Below are 21,003 nucleotides of genomic sequence, written 5' to 3'. Positions count from 1 at the left end.
ACGATCCTAACGTGCACGCAATGGGAATTAATAGTCTGCCACGTCACGTGACAAAGTTTCAACCGGTTACCCCCAGAGTGAAAGGTGTGTGGTGTGGGATCACTTTGAAGTTGAAGTTGAAGTTTGAAGTTTGAAAAGTTTTTATTTCGGTTATGTGCTCCACAATCAAAAAGAATATATATACATACCAACAAGCAAACAAAACAACAACACAACCTCAGTTATAAATAAACATGTCAGCAAAATACATATAACCGAAAAGGTATAGGTTGAAGCTTGTAGCTTATCATACCTACCCTTTTTGTGTGTCATTACATATATATTTAAATTTTATATTACACACATATACATACATATAAATAAACAAAAAACCAAAAAAAAATCTTAATTAAGTAACAATAAATGAATAGTCATCAAACAATAAATACATAAAAGAAATAAGAAGGGGAATCATGTGTATATGCATACACATACATATTCATTAGCCATCGGAGAATGTGTGTGTGTGTGTGTGTGTGTGTGTGTGTGTGTGTGTGTGTGTGTGTGTGTGTGCGTGTGCGTGTGCGTGTGCGTGTGTGTGTGCGTGTGTGTGTGTGTGTGATATGATCACTCAGTGTCCCTTTTACGTGGCAGGCGTATTGTGCTGTGAGTGTGCAGTAGTCTCTGTGCTGTGTCTCTGTATCAGAGAAGCTGTCAAATGGGGTGTTTATTACTGAATTTTGTGTAGAATTTGTTTAGAATATCAGTGAATTTTGAGCATTCTGCCCGGAAATGCAGTTTCGGTTTTATTCAGGTTTCACTGCTGGTAGGTTCTGTTTCCCTAGGTCACCCAGGATCTTCTGTGCCTGCCAGTCTCTATATCTAGGCTGTGCTGACTGAGTCTGTACCTCGTCAGGGTGGGACTCTGTTTCAGATCAGTCACTGTGCTCAGGTATTTTGCCACAGTGTACAGTCTGATTTTGCCAGTATTCTGTAAATACTTCTCTCAGACTGGCTATTATTTGGTCAGTTCTGATCAGACTGGGTTTGATTTCCTGGTCCTGAATCTGGTGAGTGTTAGTGAGTGTTAGTGTGTAGGTGTTGTAATGGCATTGCCAAAATTATGCTTCCCTTTTGAATGTGCTATATTTTGTTGGGACTCAAAAAATATATATTTAATATCAGTATATGGACCAATTTGTAGTCTAATAATAATAATAATAATAATAATAATAACAACAATAATAATAATAATAATAATAATTATTATTATTATTATTATTATTATTATTACAATAGAGTTCAACACTACCCTAATAATAATAATAATAATACAGTAGTTAATATCACTATGTGGACATGTCTGTAGCCTTTTCCCTCTTATTTCTACTTATGTTCCTGTTCCCTCTTGCAATAATGCATGTATGAGTACTACATATTCTCTCTCTGCAGTGGAAAAGCAAACTGGTCTATAATTAAGTTCACATATGTTCACATAATGATTTAAGAGCAGTGAAGGAGACACAGACCAATGCTCATGGGTGCACATGCTCACTGGATTCACGCCATTTTACTCCAAGGCTAAGTAACTTCATAACCATTTACATCATCAAACCAAAGAGAATGTCATTGCACTTATAAAAATAACCAGCTGATGCACTTTCACATTCATGTCTAATCAATGAGAGGAACCTCGTTCAGCCATAGCTGATGTCTAAGGTGCATATGAATCACACAGGACTCACAAGATATCACATAAGCTGTCAAGATTTTCTGATACTCCTGAAATGAACAAATTTCTTCTATGTAGCATAGATAATGTGTGGCCAACTGCATTACAACCTGGCAGTTTCTCTGCAGCACTGCCATGTGTCGGTGCTATGTGTTTTCGACATCTGCTGGGTAAAGGATAAAAAGAAAATCTGACATGGACTTCATGACTAGCTGGTTACAAGCTTATTAACTTTACATCTGTTTCACCTGCTATTCCTACCAGCTTATACAGAGTTTACAGAGGTAACAGAGTTTATGGTTAATTTATTTGGCTCGATTCCCATGTTGCAATATCACTTTTTGTTCCTGAAAGTTTCTTTCTTATATCACTTCCTCAGCTACAGGCTCAAATACACCTGTTTATTAATACAGTGTTAGTGGAGATTTCACTGGTCTTGGTTACATTCTCACAGTGTATGTAGATATGTTTAAAATGCACAATAAAATAATTGCATTAGACTCTTCAATAACATTTTCAAACCCAGTATACTAAAATATAATTCATTGTCTTATAGAATTTCATGCAGTGTTTTAACCTTTATCCTTTATTGAATATTTAAATGATCTGTGAGATCAAAGTGAAGGGTTTTGCCTCCAGTTCAGGGTTTCACACAGGCAACTGTCACCATGACACCACACTGTTTTTTAATGTATGTACTCTCCATATGGAAGTATGTTTGGTACTGGAATGTCCAAAGCTTCTGGCGTCTGGTTGCTAGGAGAAGGCAGTTTCACGTCACCATCACAGAGGGACTAAAAGGTCTGCCTCTTCCATACTATTTACTGCTCCATCCTTAACCAGCTCATCATTGCTTTTCATCCTTCATGGTTTAACTTTATCTTCAGAAGCAACATGACTCCAGAAGGAAAAAACCAGGACGCATGTGGCAATTTTTCATCTCTAACTATCGGTGGAGCACAGCTGATGTCTGCGTGGCTACCTGGAGAAGCATCCTGCCAGTTCTGGAGCATTGTCCAAAATGAAGTCTGGTTGAATGTCTCAAAGATTTCGGTTTTGTGTTTTTTTTCATTTTCTCTCTTGGTGAACATCTACCTACTGTTAGGGCTGGAGAACTCACACTCTCTCTCCTGGCAGCCACGCTACATGCTGCTGAAGAACCTGATTGTGAGTGACCTGCTGCAGTCTGTGACTCTGGCTCCATCTGTGCTGTACTGTCTTTTCCATCACTTCACCCTGAGCTTCAGTCGCTGGTGCTTGGCTCAGTTCTTCAGCGCTACAGTGGCCATCATTACCTCACTGCTAACGGTGGCATCCATGGCTCTGGAGAGATACATATACACATGCCACGGTATCCGCTACCTGGCCATCATGACAATGGGGAGGATCTACATTTTTCTGGCTCTCATCTGGGTACTGGCCTTGGTGGGAGCTGGGACCTCCACCATCTTGCTGCTGATGGGGAGTGATGGGTTTGGGCGTGGAATCTCGGGGTTTGTGTGTGAGCCAGAGGTTGTCCAGGCACAGATGAAGCTCTCGCTGTATTTCGAAATGTTCAACAAAACCTTCATTGGCTCACTGCTGTTCTTCTGTCTCCTCGTGTTCTTCTTCTCCTACGGCCGTATGTACCAGGAGGCCCGGCAGGTTCTGCAGCCCTTTGAGCAGGACAACATCCGAGCGCGTCACACTGTTGTCTTCTACCTTGGCATCTTTCTCCTGCAGCTGATTCCAAGTGCAATTAGATTCATCACCATGTTTAACAAGGATGTGGATCTCCACCTGCTGATGTCGGTGCTGGTGCTGGTGCCCCCATGCATTAACCCTCTGGCTTACGGCATCAGAAATGCTGAGGTGCAGCAGGCACTGGGTCATCTCTGGGGATTCAGGAAACTAATGAATTGTCAATAAACTACTTCTCTGCATCTTTTCTGCTTTCTTGCTATGTGTCTTGCAGTGAGCTGTACGTCGCAATTCCATGTAATACGCTTTTGCATGAATGTTGTCCTGCAGTTTCTAAGCTTTGTGCATTGTCATTAGCAACAGTACAGTTATTTGTGGAAAACAAACTCTGCAATTAATCATTTTAAAGATCAAAACCAATTTTACCAAGTAATCAGATAGAATTTCATTATTTAAGCAAATAACAAGAAAATGTATCGTTCTGTATCATTCCTCCCTAATGCATTGAATCGGTGTGTCAGCTGTAGCATCAGATGTTCTGGTTACAAAATGAATCTTCACCAGCTCAAAGATTTCACTCACGTGTACTTCAACAGCAGTAATACATAGTTAGTGTGTTGATGTATATGAACTTGTGACAGATGTATAGACTGTGTAAACACAGTTTTCAGTTTGGACTGTGGAGTGGATAAAACATTATTGTGATGGCTGTGATGTAGATTAATGCTTTCAGACACCCAAAGTTAGTGTCTAATCAGTGTGTATGCAAGATTGGTGACTGTATGTTGTGACGCGGAGACAGAGGCAGCAGGAGGCAGAGGTTGTAAGCGAAAGGCTTTATTATCCATGGTTACAATAAATGAAACACTCAGGCCACTTGGCAGAACAAACACAAAGGAATACTCAGAAAGATGAAATCCAGAAGAGAGTCCACAGGCGAACAGCAGTCCGGGTGCAGAGCAGGTTATCCCACAGAGTGAGGCGAAGGTGCAGGCTGAATGCGCAGCACTGGACAGCGCCACCTGTGGGGAATTATGGGGACTGAACCTAATCAGTGACAAGTGTCAGTATTCGGGTGATTGTGATGATGGGAGTGTCCGGGAATGAGAGGGTGTGCGCTGTGTTGAAGTGGGCATGCGTGATTGTGAAGGAGTGAATGTGCGCACCCTCTGGTGGTGTCTGAGCTGACCCACCGTGACATATGTATTTTAATGTTTAAATGTATCAAATATGTTAATAAAGTCCATTCTTGGTTATTAGGTGTTTGTAGCCTAATTGAAAAATCTAAATATCTGAATGACTGTGTGACTGTAATTTTTGAACATTTCAGTTTAAATGTAACTAATTACATCTGTGGAGATATGTACATCATTATGGGAGAGGCCTCACTCTGTGTTTCCCCTGACTGGGTTAGGGTTAAGGTTAGGGTTAGGGGTCTTTCCTGTAAGGATTTACCCATCCTGGTGACCCGACCTGCTGACAGCTGACCGATGTATTTAACCTACACTAACAACTTTGGACAATTATACCAAGTTTTAAAGAAAGTATTTTAATATTCAATGTTCTACCAGAGAGGGGCTGTTTGGATTTTTTAAATATGTTTTCTGAATATACTCTGGTGCTTTTCTATGGTGATTTCTGTTTTACCAGAAATAGTATTTTCCTTGATAGGAGGCAGAACCTCAATAACATAAAAAATTCAGAACTGATTTTATCAAGTGGAGCACCAAGCACAACAGTTTCACTTTTTGTCGGAAGCTTGTTTGGTGAGCAAGTTTGCCACTCAGCGCAGGGGTCTTGGGATTTCCATGTTCTCCCTGTGTTTGAATGGGTTTCCTTCTAGAGGCTCTGGTTTCATCCCACAGTCCAATATATATATATTATGTATGAATATATATACCTGTATGTATGAATACGAGTAGTTGCATATGCATATAGCATATATGTATGAATGTCCTGTGATGATAGGTGCAGTCCTGGTCTTAAGCTCCTTCCTTACCCTGCACCTGGTGCCCGTCCACAGGGGGCTGTGGTTCCTGACCGAGAGCACACTCTCTCTCTCTCTCTCTCTCTCTCTCTCTCTCTCTCTCTCTCTCTCTCTCTCTCTCTCTCTCTCTCTCTCTCTCTCTGTGTGTGTGTGTGTGTGTGTGAGACCTGATTGTAAAAGCTGAACATCTCATTTGAATTACTCACAAAATGTCAAATTAAAACAGAGAACTGAGCAGACTCAAGTCTTCAGTAGGTGGATGCACTGTGGAATCCCAGAGACCCTGATGATCCTGTCTAACAATCTGTGGCAGCTCAAACAGGGACAACTAAGATGAACCAGGCCAATTTTCTGCACACATCAAAAGTTCTTCCACCATGTCTAAATCATTAGAAGGCCGTAAGAAAGAGTGAGTATGAAGTCCTGTGTAAGGGGCCACCTGCAGTGAACTCTGCCAATTAGTAGTCAATAGGATCACCAGTGGGGTACCTGTCTATATAAAGCAGGGGTGTCAAACATAGTCAGTTCTATCGCTTTACTGGCTTTATCGTTTTTTTCTGTTGACCCTGGAACCCCCTTAAGTGAAATGTGTTTGTCAAAAAAGAGAAAAGTGGACACAGCATGTCGTATTTTTCAAGAAAAATTGAGAGTTCATGTGTTCAGAATTGCTTCCCAGATGTGGAAAATGTCACTGTGATCAGTTTTTTATGCATAATGCACTTAAATAAATGTTTAACTGAGTAAAAGTGTTGCACATAAAGTAAAAAGTAAAAGTTGTTCAAAGAAAGTTGTTCATAATATATTTAGTAAAAGGACAATTCATTTAATATAAAGATTTTTATAATTTAATTCTTTTTCTTTGCACTAATACAAAGGGATAAAAAGTGGACATTTTTTTAATTGACCAAAATGAGTTTGACACCCCTGATATAAAGGCTTCACAGTTACTTCTGGGGAAACGTCTTGCCTTTTGTTTCCCATTCATAGTCACACATGCTCTCTCTTCCTCTGTCTCTCTACCCCTCTCCAACTGTCACTCTTTCCGTCTCTCTCTTTCTCTTGCCTCCCTCTACCCCCAACACAGATGTTCAGTACATGATGCAGACTGTGCAAAGACATATACACAAGCATTCTGGCACTCTTGATTCATACCTGATAGGATGGATAACAGGTGGAAAAGGATTTCTGCTTCCCTAAAGAAGAAAAGGTAAGGAGCTCTCGATGATGAGGTGAATCAAGCATACACTGAACTGGTGCGCCCCCTGGTGATCGCAACTTCAGGTGCAATGTTGGCTGACAGTCACCCAGCTATCTGTACCAGTCTGAAGAACTCTTACACCCTGTTGTCCATCCTTCGACCCAACAACAAGCCCAAGATCCAGCACAAAAATACCCAGAATCCTCTGGCACCATCCTCTCTTCCTGTCCGCCTGATTCCTCTTTTCAGTTCTACATTAAATCTACATAAATAGTGTCAAAACATTTTTGCTGTTCAAAAAAAAAAAAACTTCAATTACATGTGTTTTTTTTTGTGTGAATTTACTTTGTATTCTGGACTCTAAATCATCCACATTGTGTAGATCTGTTGACTGGAGATGACATGGGTGGGGCTTCATTTCTTCTTGTTCTAAAGAAGGGGTGTCAATCTCAATTGCACCTGGGGCAAAACTCAAAGCACACTTTAGGACGCGAGCCAAACTTCTTCTTTATCTCTTCTACTCTCTGTAGCTTCTGGTGTGCATTCAGGTTTTTCAGCTTGTCCTGATGTTTTTCTCGAAGTGCCGTCTTAGTATAACTTCCTTAATTACAGCCACAAATAAGACACACTGACTTACCGGAAATGTCAATATACGTATTGTGGCGAAGTGAAGAAGCCAGAGACAGGGAAATTGCTCATTTTAACCGTTTATTGAACCCACTACAACACCAGCTCTTTTAAACTAATCAACAGTATCAGAAAAGAGAGGGAAAAGTGCTTTACAGTGGAAACACACTGACTCCTTAAACCCAGCCAGCAATTACCATAATGGTGACTAGGTTGGTACCCGAGCATTTTGGGCAACATGAATGCTCCACGGCCCAGTTACCTGTAGCGCTGTGAACACGACGCCACAATATACTCCCATCGGTTTTCAAAGGCTGTTTTCAGAATCAACTTTTCTTTTCGCCTTTGGGGAGCTTTGACATTACAATAGTGTAGTGATGCTGAAATGTTCCCAGTATCATGAATGTATCATTCAGCAAGGCAGCTGTTGTTGCCGGGCCACTAATAACAATAATAATAGATCAATGTAAAATGATCTCGGATATAATTGTATTACGAGCCGGACATGAATTTGAGTTTGACACCTACGTTCTAAAGTATGACCACTATCATCATGCAATATAGGAATATTTCAGATGAAGAGTTTTATTAGACAGCCTTATATTTGTAGGCCTTAATGCAACCATGCAGAGCCATCATTGGACCTCAGGACTTCAGGACCTCAGGACTTCAGGACCTCAGCCAGTCCCACAGTATGAAATGACTATGCACTACAAGTCCATGAGACAGTGTCATACATGACTGACATGCATCAGATCTGCTCCTGGTTTCTGAACACCTCCTCTCACCCAGCCTGCTCAGTGCCAGACAGTAGTTGTCTCTTCTCAGGAGTCAGAAGCAGCTTGTGTGATACGTGAGTATGGCATGGAACGTCTTTATTTGCTGTGGAAACATAAATAATGAAGCACTGTGTCGAGTGTGTTGCTGCACGCAGGAACTGGGAGTGACGCACAGCAATGGAGGAGTGTTCTTATGAGAGATATAAAGAGTCAAACATGGCCCTGGTGTGTGTGCTCAGAAATCAGACAAATGTGAACAGGACAGGTTAGGCCAGGTAGCCCTTCCCCTGCCCCGTCCCTCTCTGCTGTAAAGTTTACTATCAAAGTCCCTCGATCTGTTGGCTTATTTGTGTTAAACTGGCTTTGGAAATAAACAGTAGAGGAAGTTTGTGTAACTGTCTACCTTTATTTGGTCATATCCTCTCTGAAAGATTTGCCACAAACAGGCATGGCATAATCTCTATAAATATCATAGTGAAAACAGATCACTGGTGGTTGACCTACTGACAGGCTTCCCTGAACCAAAGACTATAACAGTGATGGGTAGAGATTCCGGAGGAAAAGAAAAGTCAGAGGTGCGAGAGGTATAGACTGAATGCAGATATAACAAAATATGACAAAAAGTTTATGACATGATTCAGTGCAGGTTCCTCTAAAAAGGTAACAGTGAAAACATATACTGTGACGCCATCTTCCCTAAACAGATCAAAACATGCACAAACACTTACACAAGACAAGCCAAAGTGCTGTTGCAACATACACATATTCTCTCCATTTCTGGACACATGCATGTATACACACACACACACACACACACACACACACACACACACACACACACACACACACACACACACACACACACACACACACACACACACACACACACACTCTCTCTGTTTCTGGACATGGACACATGCATGCACACACACATATACATATATTGTTTGTGTAGAAGTAAATTAATTTTTGTCTTTTGTGTTATCCTTTTCTATATGTATGTGTGATCCTTCTTCAGTGGAAATGAGTTGAATTACAGGGGTGAGGCAGGGAAGCAATGACAACCCTGGACAACCCTGACCAACCTCGGACAACCCTGACCAACCCTGACCAACCCTGGACAGCCCTGACCAAACATAGACACCCCTGAAAAAACATAGACGACCCTGACAAACCCTGACCAACCCTAAAAAATCCTGGTCAACCCTGGATAACCCTGACCAACCCCGGACTATCGTGACCAACCCCAGGTAACCCTGGATAATCCTGGTCAACCCTGGATAACCCTGACCAACCCTGGACTATCGTGACCAACCCCAGGTAACCCTGGATAATCCTGACCAACCCTGGACTATCGTGACCAACCCCAGGCAACCCTGGATAATCCTGGACAACCCTGGACTATCGTGACCAACCCCAGGCAACCCTGGATAATCCTGGACAACCCTGGACTATCGTGACCAACCCCAGGCAACCCTGGATAATCCTGGACAACCCTGGACTATCGTGACCAACCCCAGGCAACCCTGGATAATCCTGGACAACCCTGGACTATCGTGACCAACCCCAGGCAACCCTGGATAATCCTGGACAACCCTGGACTATCGTGACCAACCCCAGGCAACCCTGGATAATCCTGGACAACCCTGGCCAGCTGCCAGCAGTAGCTGTGTCCCATTTTGTTATTAAAATGTTATTGTCATGAAAAACTTTTTTTTGTCATATCTTATTAATGTATGCTGCTTTCAGTTATTTACTTGTTCTTTAGTTTAAATAACTTTATCATTATAGCTTGATCAAGCCTTGCTTGTATTAGCTATATACCTATTTATGTATATGTGTATTTACGTATATGTATTCTTCAGCTCTGCCTTCAACACCATCGTCCCAGATCTCCTCCAAGACAAGCTGACCCAGATGAATGTGCTGTATCTGTAGGTGGATCACCAACTTCCTGATAGACAGGAAGCAGCACGTGAGGCTGGGGAAGAACGTCTCGGACTCCCGGACCATCAGCACCGGCACTCCTCAGGGCTTGGTCCTATCTCCTCTGCTCCCTGTACACCAACTGCAGAAGGTGTATGTGATTCTGATTCTTCTATGTAAGGTTTTATTATGAATAGTTGTGTTGGGTGTGTTTAAAAACAAGCAGGTCAGTGCATGAGATAGGATAACAGTATGAACAATATGAACACTGCAAAAAACAAGTATTAGGCCTACATAATTTCAAATTGTTCAGTGTAGATACATTCTGGACTTTTTTGAGGACACTATTCTCAAGTGTCATATTGATGCCTGCTCTACCAGCCAGCCTTTTAAACAGGAAGTCCTGGGTTCAAATCCCAATGTTTTGCGTATGAATAAAACATTTCTCCTGTAGCAGATTCTATTTTATAAAAGTTCAAATTATGAGTCAGCTTGGCCGGTATGAGCGGTGTCCCCTTCACAAAGCTGAACTGAAACCGACACTACTGCAACCGTCTATCTGAAGGAAGCTGCTTCGTGGTTTTCCACGAAAGTTGCGATGACAAAGCGCGCGCCTGTAGTCTCCAGACTTCCCCAGCGCTCACAAGGCGGCGCAGCTAACTACTGTCACACGGTTCGCTCGTTTCGTTAATGTTTGCTTTTTTAACTAACCTTGTATACAGATACACTCAAATTAGACAACGCAACACATATATTAACCAAATGATACATTAAGAATTACTTTTGTTCAATTTTACTACGTTATTGTTTACAAATGTTGGAAATAACCGTCCTTCATTCGTAGGTTGTCACAGGATTCCTCATAGGATGACTGTACTTGGAAGAACGAGGCACCTGCTTTCTGCGCTCGTGTCCGGCTGGTCCGTGCTCGGGGTGCTCGGACTGGCTGTTGTCCTGTTGCTTCTGGTTCTCTCGGTGCGCCTGGCGTATCTGCTCCGAAAACGCACCCGGCTCCACCGCTTCCCACGGCCGCCGCAGCGTAACTGGCTCCTCGGTCACATGGGCATGGTGAGTGAAGCATCGGAAACACAATCGAGCGAGTATTTAAAATATTCAGGTTATAATTGATTAGTTTTTGTAGTCTTTCTTATTTGGAGTAGTTGCCCTGTGTTATGTGGTACACACGCTTCTCTGAATGTGACAGCATTCGCTATGGGCTATGTTATCTTGCATAAGGCTGTAAACAGAAAACCTATTTTACAGCTTAAACCTATTTTACAGCTTAAATCATTTGCATCATCAGAAACGTGTCTGCACGTGCTTTGCTTTTTTATTTCAATTTCTGCAGTAAATTTCGGTTCATACAATACTTATATGACTTTATTTGGTTTTACTCATTTTGCTGGTGCAAAAAGAAAGACATGCCAGTTGCACGGTACAGCTCAACTATTTTGGGAGAATAGTTTAATTGCCATTAAAACCGTCACGGTGTGTCACTGATGTTACAAGATACCTGTTAAACCACCATAGAACATATACATAAAATCAAAGGAGGTGAGGAAATTGCGCCCTGGACGCAACCCCTAACGCAACTCCTTATTAACTAAGTTACTTTAAAAAAAAGCGTCGTAGTTCTGTAACCAAATTACAATACACACAATAGCACAATACAGTTGCTATCAATTTGCAGAAGTAATCTACATTAACACCAAATAACATTAAGCACTGCTAGCACACTACATTGTAAGATTAAGCACTGCTAGCACACTACATTGTAAGATTAAGCACTACTGCTGGAACTTTTCGCAGTATTTCGTGAGGACAGTTTATTTGGAGATGACTAACCCTGGAGAGCAAAGGGTAACCTAGCACATTAAGGCTGATGTTACTTAACTGGGCGATACTTATAAATTTGTTACCTGTATCTTGCGGCCGTTGGGGACATTTACCATTGTGGCATTTAGAGATATTCACCACTGGGCCACAGAAAGGGACCATTTCTGCCCTTCACATGATTGATATTTTTGTTTTGACATCTGATTTCTTCGCATAATTAGTTGGACTGTGAATGGAGATTTTGCATTATTTTTGTTGAAAGAATTTTTTAAGGAATATCATTTCATTTATGTTTGGTGTACTGTGTTTGGTGTAACGTGTTTGTTTGGTGTACCATGTGTGTTGTAGCATGTTTGTTTGGTGTACTGTATTTGATGTACCGTGTTTGGTGTTCCGTTTTTGTTTGGTGTACTGTGTTTGATGTACCGTGTTTGGTGTACCGTGTTTGATGTACCGTGTTTGTTTGGTGTACTATATTTGATGTACCGTGTTTGGTGTACCGTGTTTGATGTACCGTGTTTGTTTGGTGTACTGTGTTTGATGTACCGTGTTTGCTGTACCGTGTTTGATGTACCGTGTTTGTTTGGTGTACTATATTTGATGTACCGTGTTTGGTGTACTGTGTTTGATGTACCGTGTTTGTTTGGTGTACTGTGTTTGATGTACCGTGTTTGTTTGGTGTACTGTGTTTGATGTACCATGTTTGGTGTACCGTGTTTGTTTGGTGTACCGTGTTTGATGTACCGTGTTTGTTTGGTGTACTATATTTGATGTACCGTGTTTGGTGTACTGTGTTTGATGTACCGTGTTTGTTTGGTGTACTGTGTTTGATGTACCATGTTTGTTTGGTGTACTATATTTGATGTACCGTGTTTGTTTGGTGTACCGTGTTTGATGTACCGTGTTTGTTTGGTGTACTATATTTGATGTACCGTGTTTGATGTACCGTGTTTGTTTGGTGTACCGTGTTTGATGTACCGTGTTTGATGTAATGTGCTTGTCTGCTGTCTCTCCCCATCAGATGCGGTCTGATGAGGTGGGTCTACAGGAGGTGGATGAGCTGGTGAGGACCTACCGTCACTCCTGCACCTGGTTCCTTGGGCCCTTTTATAACCTCGTCCGCCTTTTTCACCCTGACTACGTCAAGCCAATCCTTCTTGCCCCTGGTAATCATTTCATTAAAGTTGAACTGTGACAACTATCCTTCACTCAGCTGTGCTGTTGTTTTTTTGGTCAATCTACATAAAAGGGTTCTGTGAGGGGATAATTGGTTTTAAAATAAATATTGAATGTTGTTTCTTGATAGCTTCCATCACATTTAAAGATGAGGTGTTCTATGGCTTAATGAGACCTTGGCTTGGTAAGTTATGTCCTCCACACATGCACACACATACACACTTTAATGCATGCACAAATCCACACACACACACATCCAGACTTCTGTACACACACACACACACACACACACACACACACACACACACACACATACACACACATACATACATAGACATCTGCAGACACACACTTGCACACATATACACACCTACATACATAGACACTTTGTCACATATACATACACACAGGTCATAGATTTTTAAGTATAATTTACTCTGTGTGTGTGCGTATGTGTCTGTGTGTGAGACAGGTCAGAGTCTTCTTCTGAGTAATGGGGCTCAGTGGTCTCGTCAACGTCGTCTCCTCACACCAGCTTTCCACTTTGACATCCTCAAAAACTATGTTTCTATTTTTAACCAGTCCACCAACAAAATGCATGTATGTGCACAAGTACACAACACACACACAGAGACACACACATCCACACACACACTCTCTCATATTTAGTGCTATTCTAGTTTTATGTTAATTAGATATTAACATAAGTGGATATGGTGACTTTGAGCTTTAAAGCCATGACTTGTCTAGCGTTCTATTAAACGTTCAATAGCTCAGTGAGATTGTGTTTTGAGAACAGGAAGGAACCAACAGCAGATGCCCTTTGTTAACAGATCACTCAGATATGCTGACAGAGAAAACACACACACAGGCATACAAACACACACACGCACAAACACACAAACATTACATTACATGACATTACATACACACAGATACTAACAGATATTAATATAATACACTGACTGTAAATATTTGGGATTCTTCAACAAACATTATTTCAAGGTCTAACAGCTGAAATATTTATCAGTATGATTGTGGTCTGTTTAAAGGAAGCTGATAAATGCTAATGTGCTGTGGTAGTGTGGGTGTTGATTTACATGCACAAAGTCAAATCCACAGCAGCATTTTCAAAAGCTATTTCTCAGCTCTCCATTAAGCATAGTTACATATCGGTTTGATTCCTTAGTGATCAATATTTAGGCCCAGGGAGACAAACCCAGATTCTGTAAGCGACAGTCGTAGCTGTGTTAGCCCTTCGGTGTGTATGCTGAGCACCTCGCACGTATGCTGAGCTGCAGCAGAACCAGAGTTACAGCTCTTGATACACCCTGTCCACCCTCCCCTTGAAAATGACTTAATCAGTGGTTTCACATCAACATTTCATGCACAAGATAACTAATGGAAGTTCTAGAACGCATTCTAGATGTTGATGATTATGAAGTATTTTACTGTTATCTCCGAACAAGAGAATATGACAAATTGCGTGACAGCCAGAGAAGAAAAGGACTGAAAAATACTTTTATTATAGAAAAATACTTTTATTCTAGAGTGGTGTGCTCTTCACTGGTCAAGCTAGTCACCTGACCTGAACCCTGTTGAGCATGCAATTTTACAAAATGAGTCCAACAAAAAAGAAATAAAACAGTACAGGGAGAGGCTTTCTAGACACGATTGTGATTATGTTCATCATTACATTTCAGTAGCTTAATTTGTGGGAATGTGTCGTGGGTTTCAGGAGAATTGGCGCCACTTGCTGGCAGAAGGAAAGAAGGACTTCAACATGTTCGAATATGTGAGCATGATGACTTTGGACAGCCTTCTGAAATGTACCTTCAGCTATGACAGTCACTGCCAGGAGTGAGTGTATCTGTCCCTCTCTCTACACACACACACACACACACACACACACACACTTATTGTATATTTTCTTCCCTAGCTTTTCTGGAAAGCAGAATGAATACATATCTGCCATTTTTGAGCTGAGTGATCTGGTGGTTAAAAGACAGCGTTACCTACCTCATCACTGGGACTGGATCTACAAGCACTCCGCCGAGGGCAAACGTTTCCGCAGGGCTTGCGAAACTGTGCATAACTTCACAGCTGCTATTGTTCAAGAGCGCCGTTCCAAACTTGTCCAGCAGGGGCCACCAGAGAGCTACACACAAAATACCAAAACAGGGTACAGGAAAACGGTCGATTTTATAGACGTGCTGCTTCTGTCAAAGGTGACTGGTTATTTACAACACAGAAACTTATTCAAAGAACATTATTTGTGAGCAGCTGTTGTACAAGGGGTGTGCTGGCTGAGTACACATCATTTGCCTAATGTGAAAGAAGAACGAAGCATGTTATGTTTATATTTGTACAGGATGAGAATGGAGAAGGACTCTCGAATGAGGAGATCAAAGCCCAAGCAGACACCTTCATGTTTGCAGGTAATAGGTGCTGAGATGATCATCTGCTTTCAGTTCACAGAAACAAACACAAAGATCTCCTTAATTTAATTTAATTTCTCAGGTCATGATACGACGGCCAGCGCCATCTCCTGGGTGCTGTACAATCTGGCCATGCATCAGGAGTTTCAGGAACGCTGCCGTTCTGAGATTAACGATCTCCTTAACGGCCGAGACTCGGAAGAGATCACCTGGTCTGTACCTCACCTGTACCTGCTGTTCGTCTCCGTACACCTGTATCACTTATCTGTACATCTGTACATCAGTCTCTCACATGACTTGTGTATTTTGTTGTATACTGATCGGCTGTAGGGATGACCTTAGCAGTTTGACCTTCACTACCATGTGCATTAAGGAAAGCCTGAGGCTCCATTCCCCTGTATCCGCGGTAACACGTTACTACTCTCAAGATATGAATGTTCCTGGGGAACGTACCATACCACAAGGTAATGAATCCTTTATTACATTAACAAGCCTCTTTCTCTGTAAACAAACTTGCAGTGCCCACCATAATCAATATGACAGATAAGCAATCACTACCCCCATCCTATAATAAAAACAAATAATCTACTGATTTATTAGCTCAGACCTAACCTGCTCAGAAAAAAAAAGCAAAATGTAGATTTCTGTAATACATGAGACTTTACAAGTGTCATGGTAAAGAGAGAGTTGAACAACTCTGGACTGCCCTGATAGTTGAACAGTTCTGAACAGTTCTGGTCCACAGGAAGTATATGCCTGATCAGCATCTATGGTACACATCGTAACCCTGATGTGTGGTCTGACCCAGAGGTAAGAAAATTACAGAATTCTTTTAAATTCTCTCCTCTTAAACTCTTCTATTTTCTTCTCTTAAACTCTTCTCTCCTTTTAAACTATTCAATTTTCTTCTCTTACTCTTCTCTTTTCTTAAACTTGTCTTCTCTGAGTCTATTCTGATATTTTCTTGATTGTTATATATGACACATCGACCCCTGCAGGTTTATGACCCCATGCGCTTCGACCCTGACAACTCAAAACAGAGGTCTTCATATGCCTTTATTCCTTTTTCTGCAGGACCTCGGTAAACACACCTACACAAATACGCATAAATCCATGTTCAGTTTCACACACACACACACGCAAACACATCACCGATTTACTGTGTGTCTTGTCTGATAGGAACTGCATTGGTCAGAACTTTGCCATGGCAGAGGTCCGAGTGGTGGTGGCACTGACACTGAGAAGGTTCCGGGTTCTGCCCGGGCCCAGACCTGTCCAGCGCCTTTACATGATTGTGCTGAGGGCAGAAGGGGGTCTGCAACTAATGCTGGAACCCCTGACACCTGAACACCCGAACACCTGAACACACACACACTTTCTATTAAGACTGTAAAGTGTCGTGTATTGGACTGGATGTATTCCATTATTTCCTTTGCATTGCATAACTTAAAATGTTTTTTTCTTAAATTAATCTTGAATTAATTTCTTAAGAGTTTATATTTTATTCAGTTTATATCAGTAAATGCTAAATAAAAGCTGTTATTATTTCAACCTTTAATAATATGATAGTGTTTCATTTGAGTGTTAACGTGTAGCGTTCAGTCAGTTACCTCCTCGCGCGCGGCTGTAGAGCACCCGAGCCTCGCGCGAGCAAAGATGTGCGAGAAATCTGAATTAGGAGGAGGGTTTGTGTATGTATATGTGCATGTGTATACATACTGCATGTATGTGCTTATGTATTTATGATTAACCCATCGCAAACCCTCTAAAGCGCTACTCGAAACGAAAGCACTATAAACTTCATTTCCCATAAGCACTTCGAAATTCCCCATAGGACGCTGTGAAAAAAAAGTTTGGGAAAGAATCCATGGAATTTGTTTCCTGTGAAAGTTGCCCGTAGCTGTACGAAGGGTGAGAGCATCGCTGTGATGGAGACGTGAGCTGTACGGACGCACTTTCACGGATTAAGGAAATATGCAGATCGGAATTTAACTAGAGGTTTTATCTTTCAACGGCAAAACGTCCAAGCCCACACTCGCGACAGAATAAACATCGGGAACCCGGGGTTTGAGTAATGGCTGAGCCCCTATTAAAGAGAACCTTCTCTAAGCTCCGGGCTAAAGACAGATTCCGTCGCAAAACGGACCCGAAACTCAGCGGTGAGAGTCGACACTTCCCTCTCCGACTCACATTGTCTTTAAATGTCATTTATTTTCCCGTTTTTAGCAGAGGTATCTGCTCTGAGGCAGACAGCTGTTGAAAATGGCAATTGATTAGCTGAAGATTGAATTACTATGAAAGACTAGAAGAAACATAAAAAAACTAAAGTAATATATAAGTAAGAAGGTTAAATGGGGCTGTATATATAAGTATATAGGAGGACACGACTGATGCTGTTAGAGCTGCTGTGGCGTATTTGCGGGGTTCTCGGGATCAGCATGGCGCATATTGACAGTGTTGAGTAATATTTGATTCTTAAGTTGGACAGCCTCGGGGTAAGAGCGAAACCCAACTGAAACCCCCTGTAAGTTATCTAACGATGGGGTGTCTCCTGGTTAGAATTAACCAACAAATGCGTGGTGGTCGTGTAGGTGGACTGAGATCCGACTGAGAGACTGAGACTGTGTTTGTTCTCTTGGACCATTGACCCCGTCCTGGACCACTGACCCCGCGGTTGCGCCTCAGGGCAGAGACAGTGTTGCCCTGGCCATATGGAGTCTGTAGGCTATCGGTAAATATAATAACCCGTAATCCACTCCTCCAGGGTTGCTAAATCTAACCATTTTGGGGTAAATTTAACACTGAAGTAGACGACCTAACCCTTGATTTCATTGTGTATCTATTTGTTAGATATGTATTCGTTGTATAACACCCTTTAATTGTTTGTTGGTACTGCCACTTTCCCTTGGAAATGTTAAGAATAACTGTTGAATAATAGCTGTACACTGTCAACGTCATGCAGTTCAGACACCTTCATTAGCTACCTAAGCTGTGATGTTCTCACAGAGTGGGATGGTGCTGGTTGCTGTGAAACACGTGTTGTGTTGCCGTGGGTGAGGCCTCCAGTGATGGAGAATGTGTGTGTCAATGCTGTTGTCAGCATCACATTGCCTTGGAGGAAGCAGGCTAACTCTCACACATTCACTACACATTTTTCAAATTAGTTTCAGTGTAGTTACTGAATAATTCAGTAGGTACAGAATACCTGACCACTGAATAATATGTTTGAAGATGAATATTTAATATAGCTGTCTACAGAGGCTAAATAATCTTTACTGACAACCTGGATGTAAGCAAATAGCCTACACTTATTACACACAGGGCATTTACATTGACAGTATATATCATTAGCACAGATTTTTTTCCTTGTAAAAAATTCCTCCAAATTCAAATTCTTTCTTTCTTTCTTTCTTTCTTTCTTTCTTTCTTTCTTTCTTTCTCTGCCCCACTCCCTCTCTCCTTCTCTCTGTCTCTCTTTTTGACCCCCTCTCTATCTCTCTCACCCCCACTCTCTTTCTCACCCCCTCTCTCTCCTCTGTCTCTCACCCCCTCTCATTCTCTCTGTCTATATCTATCTCACCCCGTATCTCTCCTTCTCTGTCTCTCTCAGTCTCTCTCTCCCACACTCTCTCTCACCCCTTTCACTCTCCCACCACTTTCTCCTTCTCTATCTGTCTCTGTCTCTCTCTATCCCTCTCTTTCTCTCTATCCTCTCTCTGGTATGTCTAAAATAGGAAACAGGGAAAGTAGTTTGCTCTTTGGACTACATTAGCACTGATGTTTGTGTGTGTGTGTGTGTGTGTGTGTGTGTGTGTGTGTGTGTGTGTGTGTGTGTGTGTGTTTGTGTGTGCGCGCATATGCTTGGTGTGTATGTGTACTTGGTGTGTGTTTGTGTGTGTGTATAAACATTGTGCCACTTATGTCCTAGCTGTAAGAGTGTGCTGGAGTGTTTATCTGCATTCATACTGGCAATCTTTCCATCTCTCTCCTTTTCTCCCTCTCTTTTTCTCCCCCTCTCTTTCTCTTTTCTCTTTCCGTTATGTCATTAGCAAAGAGGAGTGGGAGTTCCTGTAAATGCTCTGATGTTTTTACAGTACACAGGTGCTACTACCTGAGACACCCTGATTAGTTCATTGTCACAGTCTAATGACTCTCAGATTAATATACATTCTCAGATTAAAATACTCTGTCAGATTACTTCTGAAAAGCTCTTACATGCACGGAGGGTCTTCAGCTTGGCTCATCATGCCTGGGTGTCCTGTGAGTATTTACACTGAATCATTGAGTCTTTTTTTAACCACTTCCTCTTCCTGAGTTTCCTGATGGTGAATCTGCTCAACGCGTTTGTGTTGTTGTGAATCCCGCGGGTGCTTGTGCTTAACAGCGGGTCAGCAAGACCTTTCATAGCTCCCCAGTCTGTGACGAGACATCCCGTGTGTGCATCTGTGTATACACAGTGTGTGTCTGGTGAGTAATATGAAACCTGATGCTTTGGTTGATGGAGGTTTCAGCAGGACCTGGTGCGTCTATGCAGGAATGTCATGTCCGAACTGTAGCAGGACCTGGTGTGTCTGTGCAGGTGTGTCACGTCTGAACTGTAGCAGGAGCTGCTGTCTGTGCAGGCGTGTCACTGTAGCAGAAGCATAATAACATAATTCCTCCAAACAGGAAAAACTCAACCACCGAGCTGTACATCCTGACAGTAAAGTGGGCATCACAGATGTTTACGAGGGAGTTTCCTCTGCATGTGTGTGTGTGTGTGTGTGTGTGTGTGTGTGTGTGTGTGTGTGTGTGTGTGAGTGTGCGTGTGCGCGTGTGCGTGCGTGTGTGTGTGTGTGTGTTTTCTGTGAGGATGCGAGGCTTTTTCCTCCAGAGTGATTCTATCAGATCAGTGGAAGCTCAGAGGAAGAGAGATCTGGGGAGAGTGAAATAACGTTTCTCTCTGCAGTGTGCATGTGTGTGTGCGTGTGGGTTTGCGTGTGTGTGTGTGTGTTGGGTGAAATGGTGTTTATTTCCTGGAGCCCAGGCCCTTGATTGCCTTGTGATCAGTGAGGAATCAGAATGAGGTGGGCTGTTTTGTTGTTCCAGAGAGTGAGTTAGCGAGAGAGAGAGAGAGAGAGAGAGAGAGAGAGAGAGAGAGAGAGAGAGAGAGAGGGTGAGGAGACACATACACACACAGTCCTCTGCTAAATATGCTTACATATTGACTACTTATCATTTCTTCTTAATATCATAATGGCTTGTTAAATGGCATTAATACTGTTACTCGTAATAATAATTATTATTGGTCATTAATAATTACTTTTGTCTTTGTTATTTGTGGTGGTAGGGATTTTGTTGTTATTTATCAAAAAATCTAAATTGTAATTCAATATTGCATTTTGTACAGTCAAACCAATAAAGCCATCTTACCTTGAGAGAGAGAGAGAGAGAGAGAGAGAGAGAAGGAGAGAAGGAGGGAGGGAGGGAGAGGCAAAGAGATTGTAATGGATGTGGAGATGGAGTGATGAAGTAAATGGAAGTGATGGGGTAAATGGAAGTACAGAGGGGAAGTGGAAGTAGAGAGGACAGAAAGAGAAAGAGAGAGGAGTAAGAGTTCAGGAGAAAAAGAGAGATAGTAAGAGAGAGAAGTGTAGTGAGATGCC

General features: G+C 41.9%; 3 protein-coding genes across 4 annotated transcripts in view; all 3 read left to right on the top strand.

The window, feature by feature from the left end:
* The first annotated feature begins 2,857 nt into the window (after positions 1 to 2,857).
* LOC143509632 (olfactory receptor 14I1) lies at positions 2,858 to 3,619 on the top strand. The gene has a single exon (XM_076998483.1). It carries the CDS (start codon positions 2,858 to 2,860, stop codon positions 3,617 to 3,619), a length of 762 nt encoding a protein of 253 aa, XP_076854598.1.
* A 6,810-nt stretch (positions 3,620 to 10,429) lies between these two features.
* cyp4f3 (cytochrome P450, family 4, subfamily F, polypeptide 3) lies at positions 10,430 to 16,920 on the top strand. Its single transcript, XM_077000564.1, has 13 exons — positions 10,430 to 10,581; positions 10,753 to 10,976; positions 12,766 to 12,910; positions 13,051 to 13,104; positions 13,393 to 13,520; positions 14,659 to 14,780; positions 14,860 to 15,148; positions 15,292 to 15,358; positions 15,441 to 15,570; positions 15,689 to 15,822; positions 16,104 to 16,168; positions 16,357 to 16,439; positions 16,538 to 16,920. The coding sequence occupies exons 2-13, from the start codon at positions 10,776 to 10,778 to the stop codon at positions 16,719 to 16,721; spliced, it is 1,602 nt and encodes a 533-aa protein (XP_076856679.1). The 5' UTR covers positions 10,430 to 10,581; positions 10,753 to 10,775; the 3' UTR covers positions 16,722 to 16,920.
* A 236-nt stretch (positions 16,921 to 17,156) lies between these two features.
* The window catches only part of syde1 (synapse defective Rho GTPase homolog 1), a 20,300-nt gene continuing 16,453 nt past the window's right edge, over positions 17,157 to 21,003 (top strand). Inside the window, exon 1 of one of the 2 annotated variants that reach the window (XM_077000561.1) lies at positions 17,157 to 17,517. In XM_077000561.1, coding sequence (XP_076856676.1) covers positions 17,433 to 17,517 — 85 coding nt within the window. In that variant the 5' untranslated portion in view covers positions 17,157 to 17,432. Of the gene's footprint in view, positions 17,518 to 17,937; positions 18,090 to 21,003 lie in introns of those variants that run through there. The other variant, XM_077000563.1, reaches the window with a different exon arrangement.

This window comes from Brachyhypopomus gauderio, chromosome 3, assembly GCF_052324685.1.
Source record: "Brachyhypopomus gauderio isolate BG-103 chromosome 3, BGAUD_0.2, whole genome shotgun sequence".
Classification (NCBI taxonomy): domain Eukaryota; kingdom Metazoa; phylum Chordata; class Actinopteri; order Gymnotiformes; family Hypopomidae; genus Brachyhypopomus; species Brachyhypopomus gauderio.
Note: the sequence above shows the minus strand (reverse complement) of the source record. Positions and strands in the feature narration are given on the sequence as shown.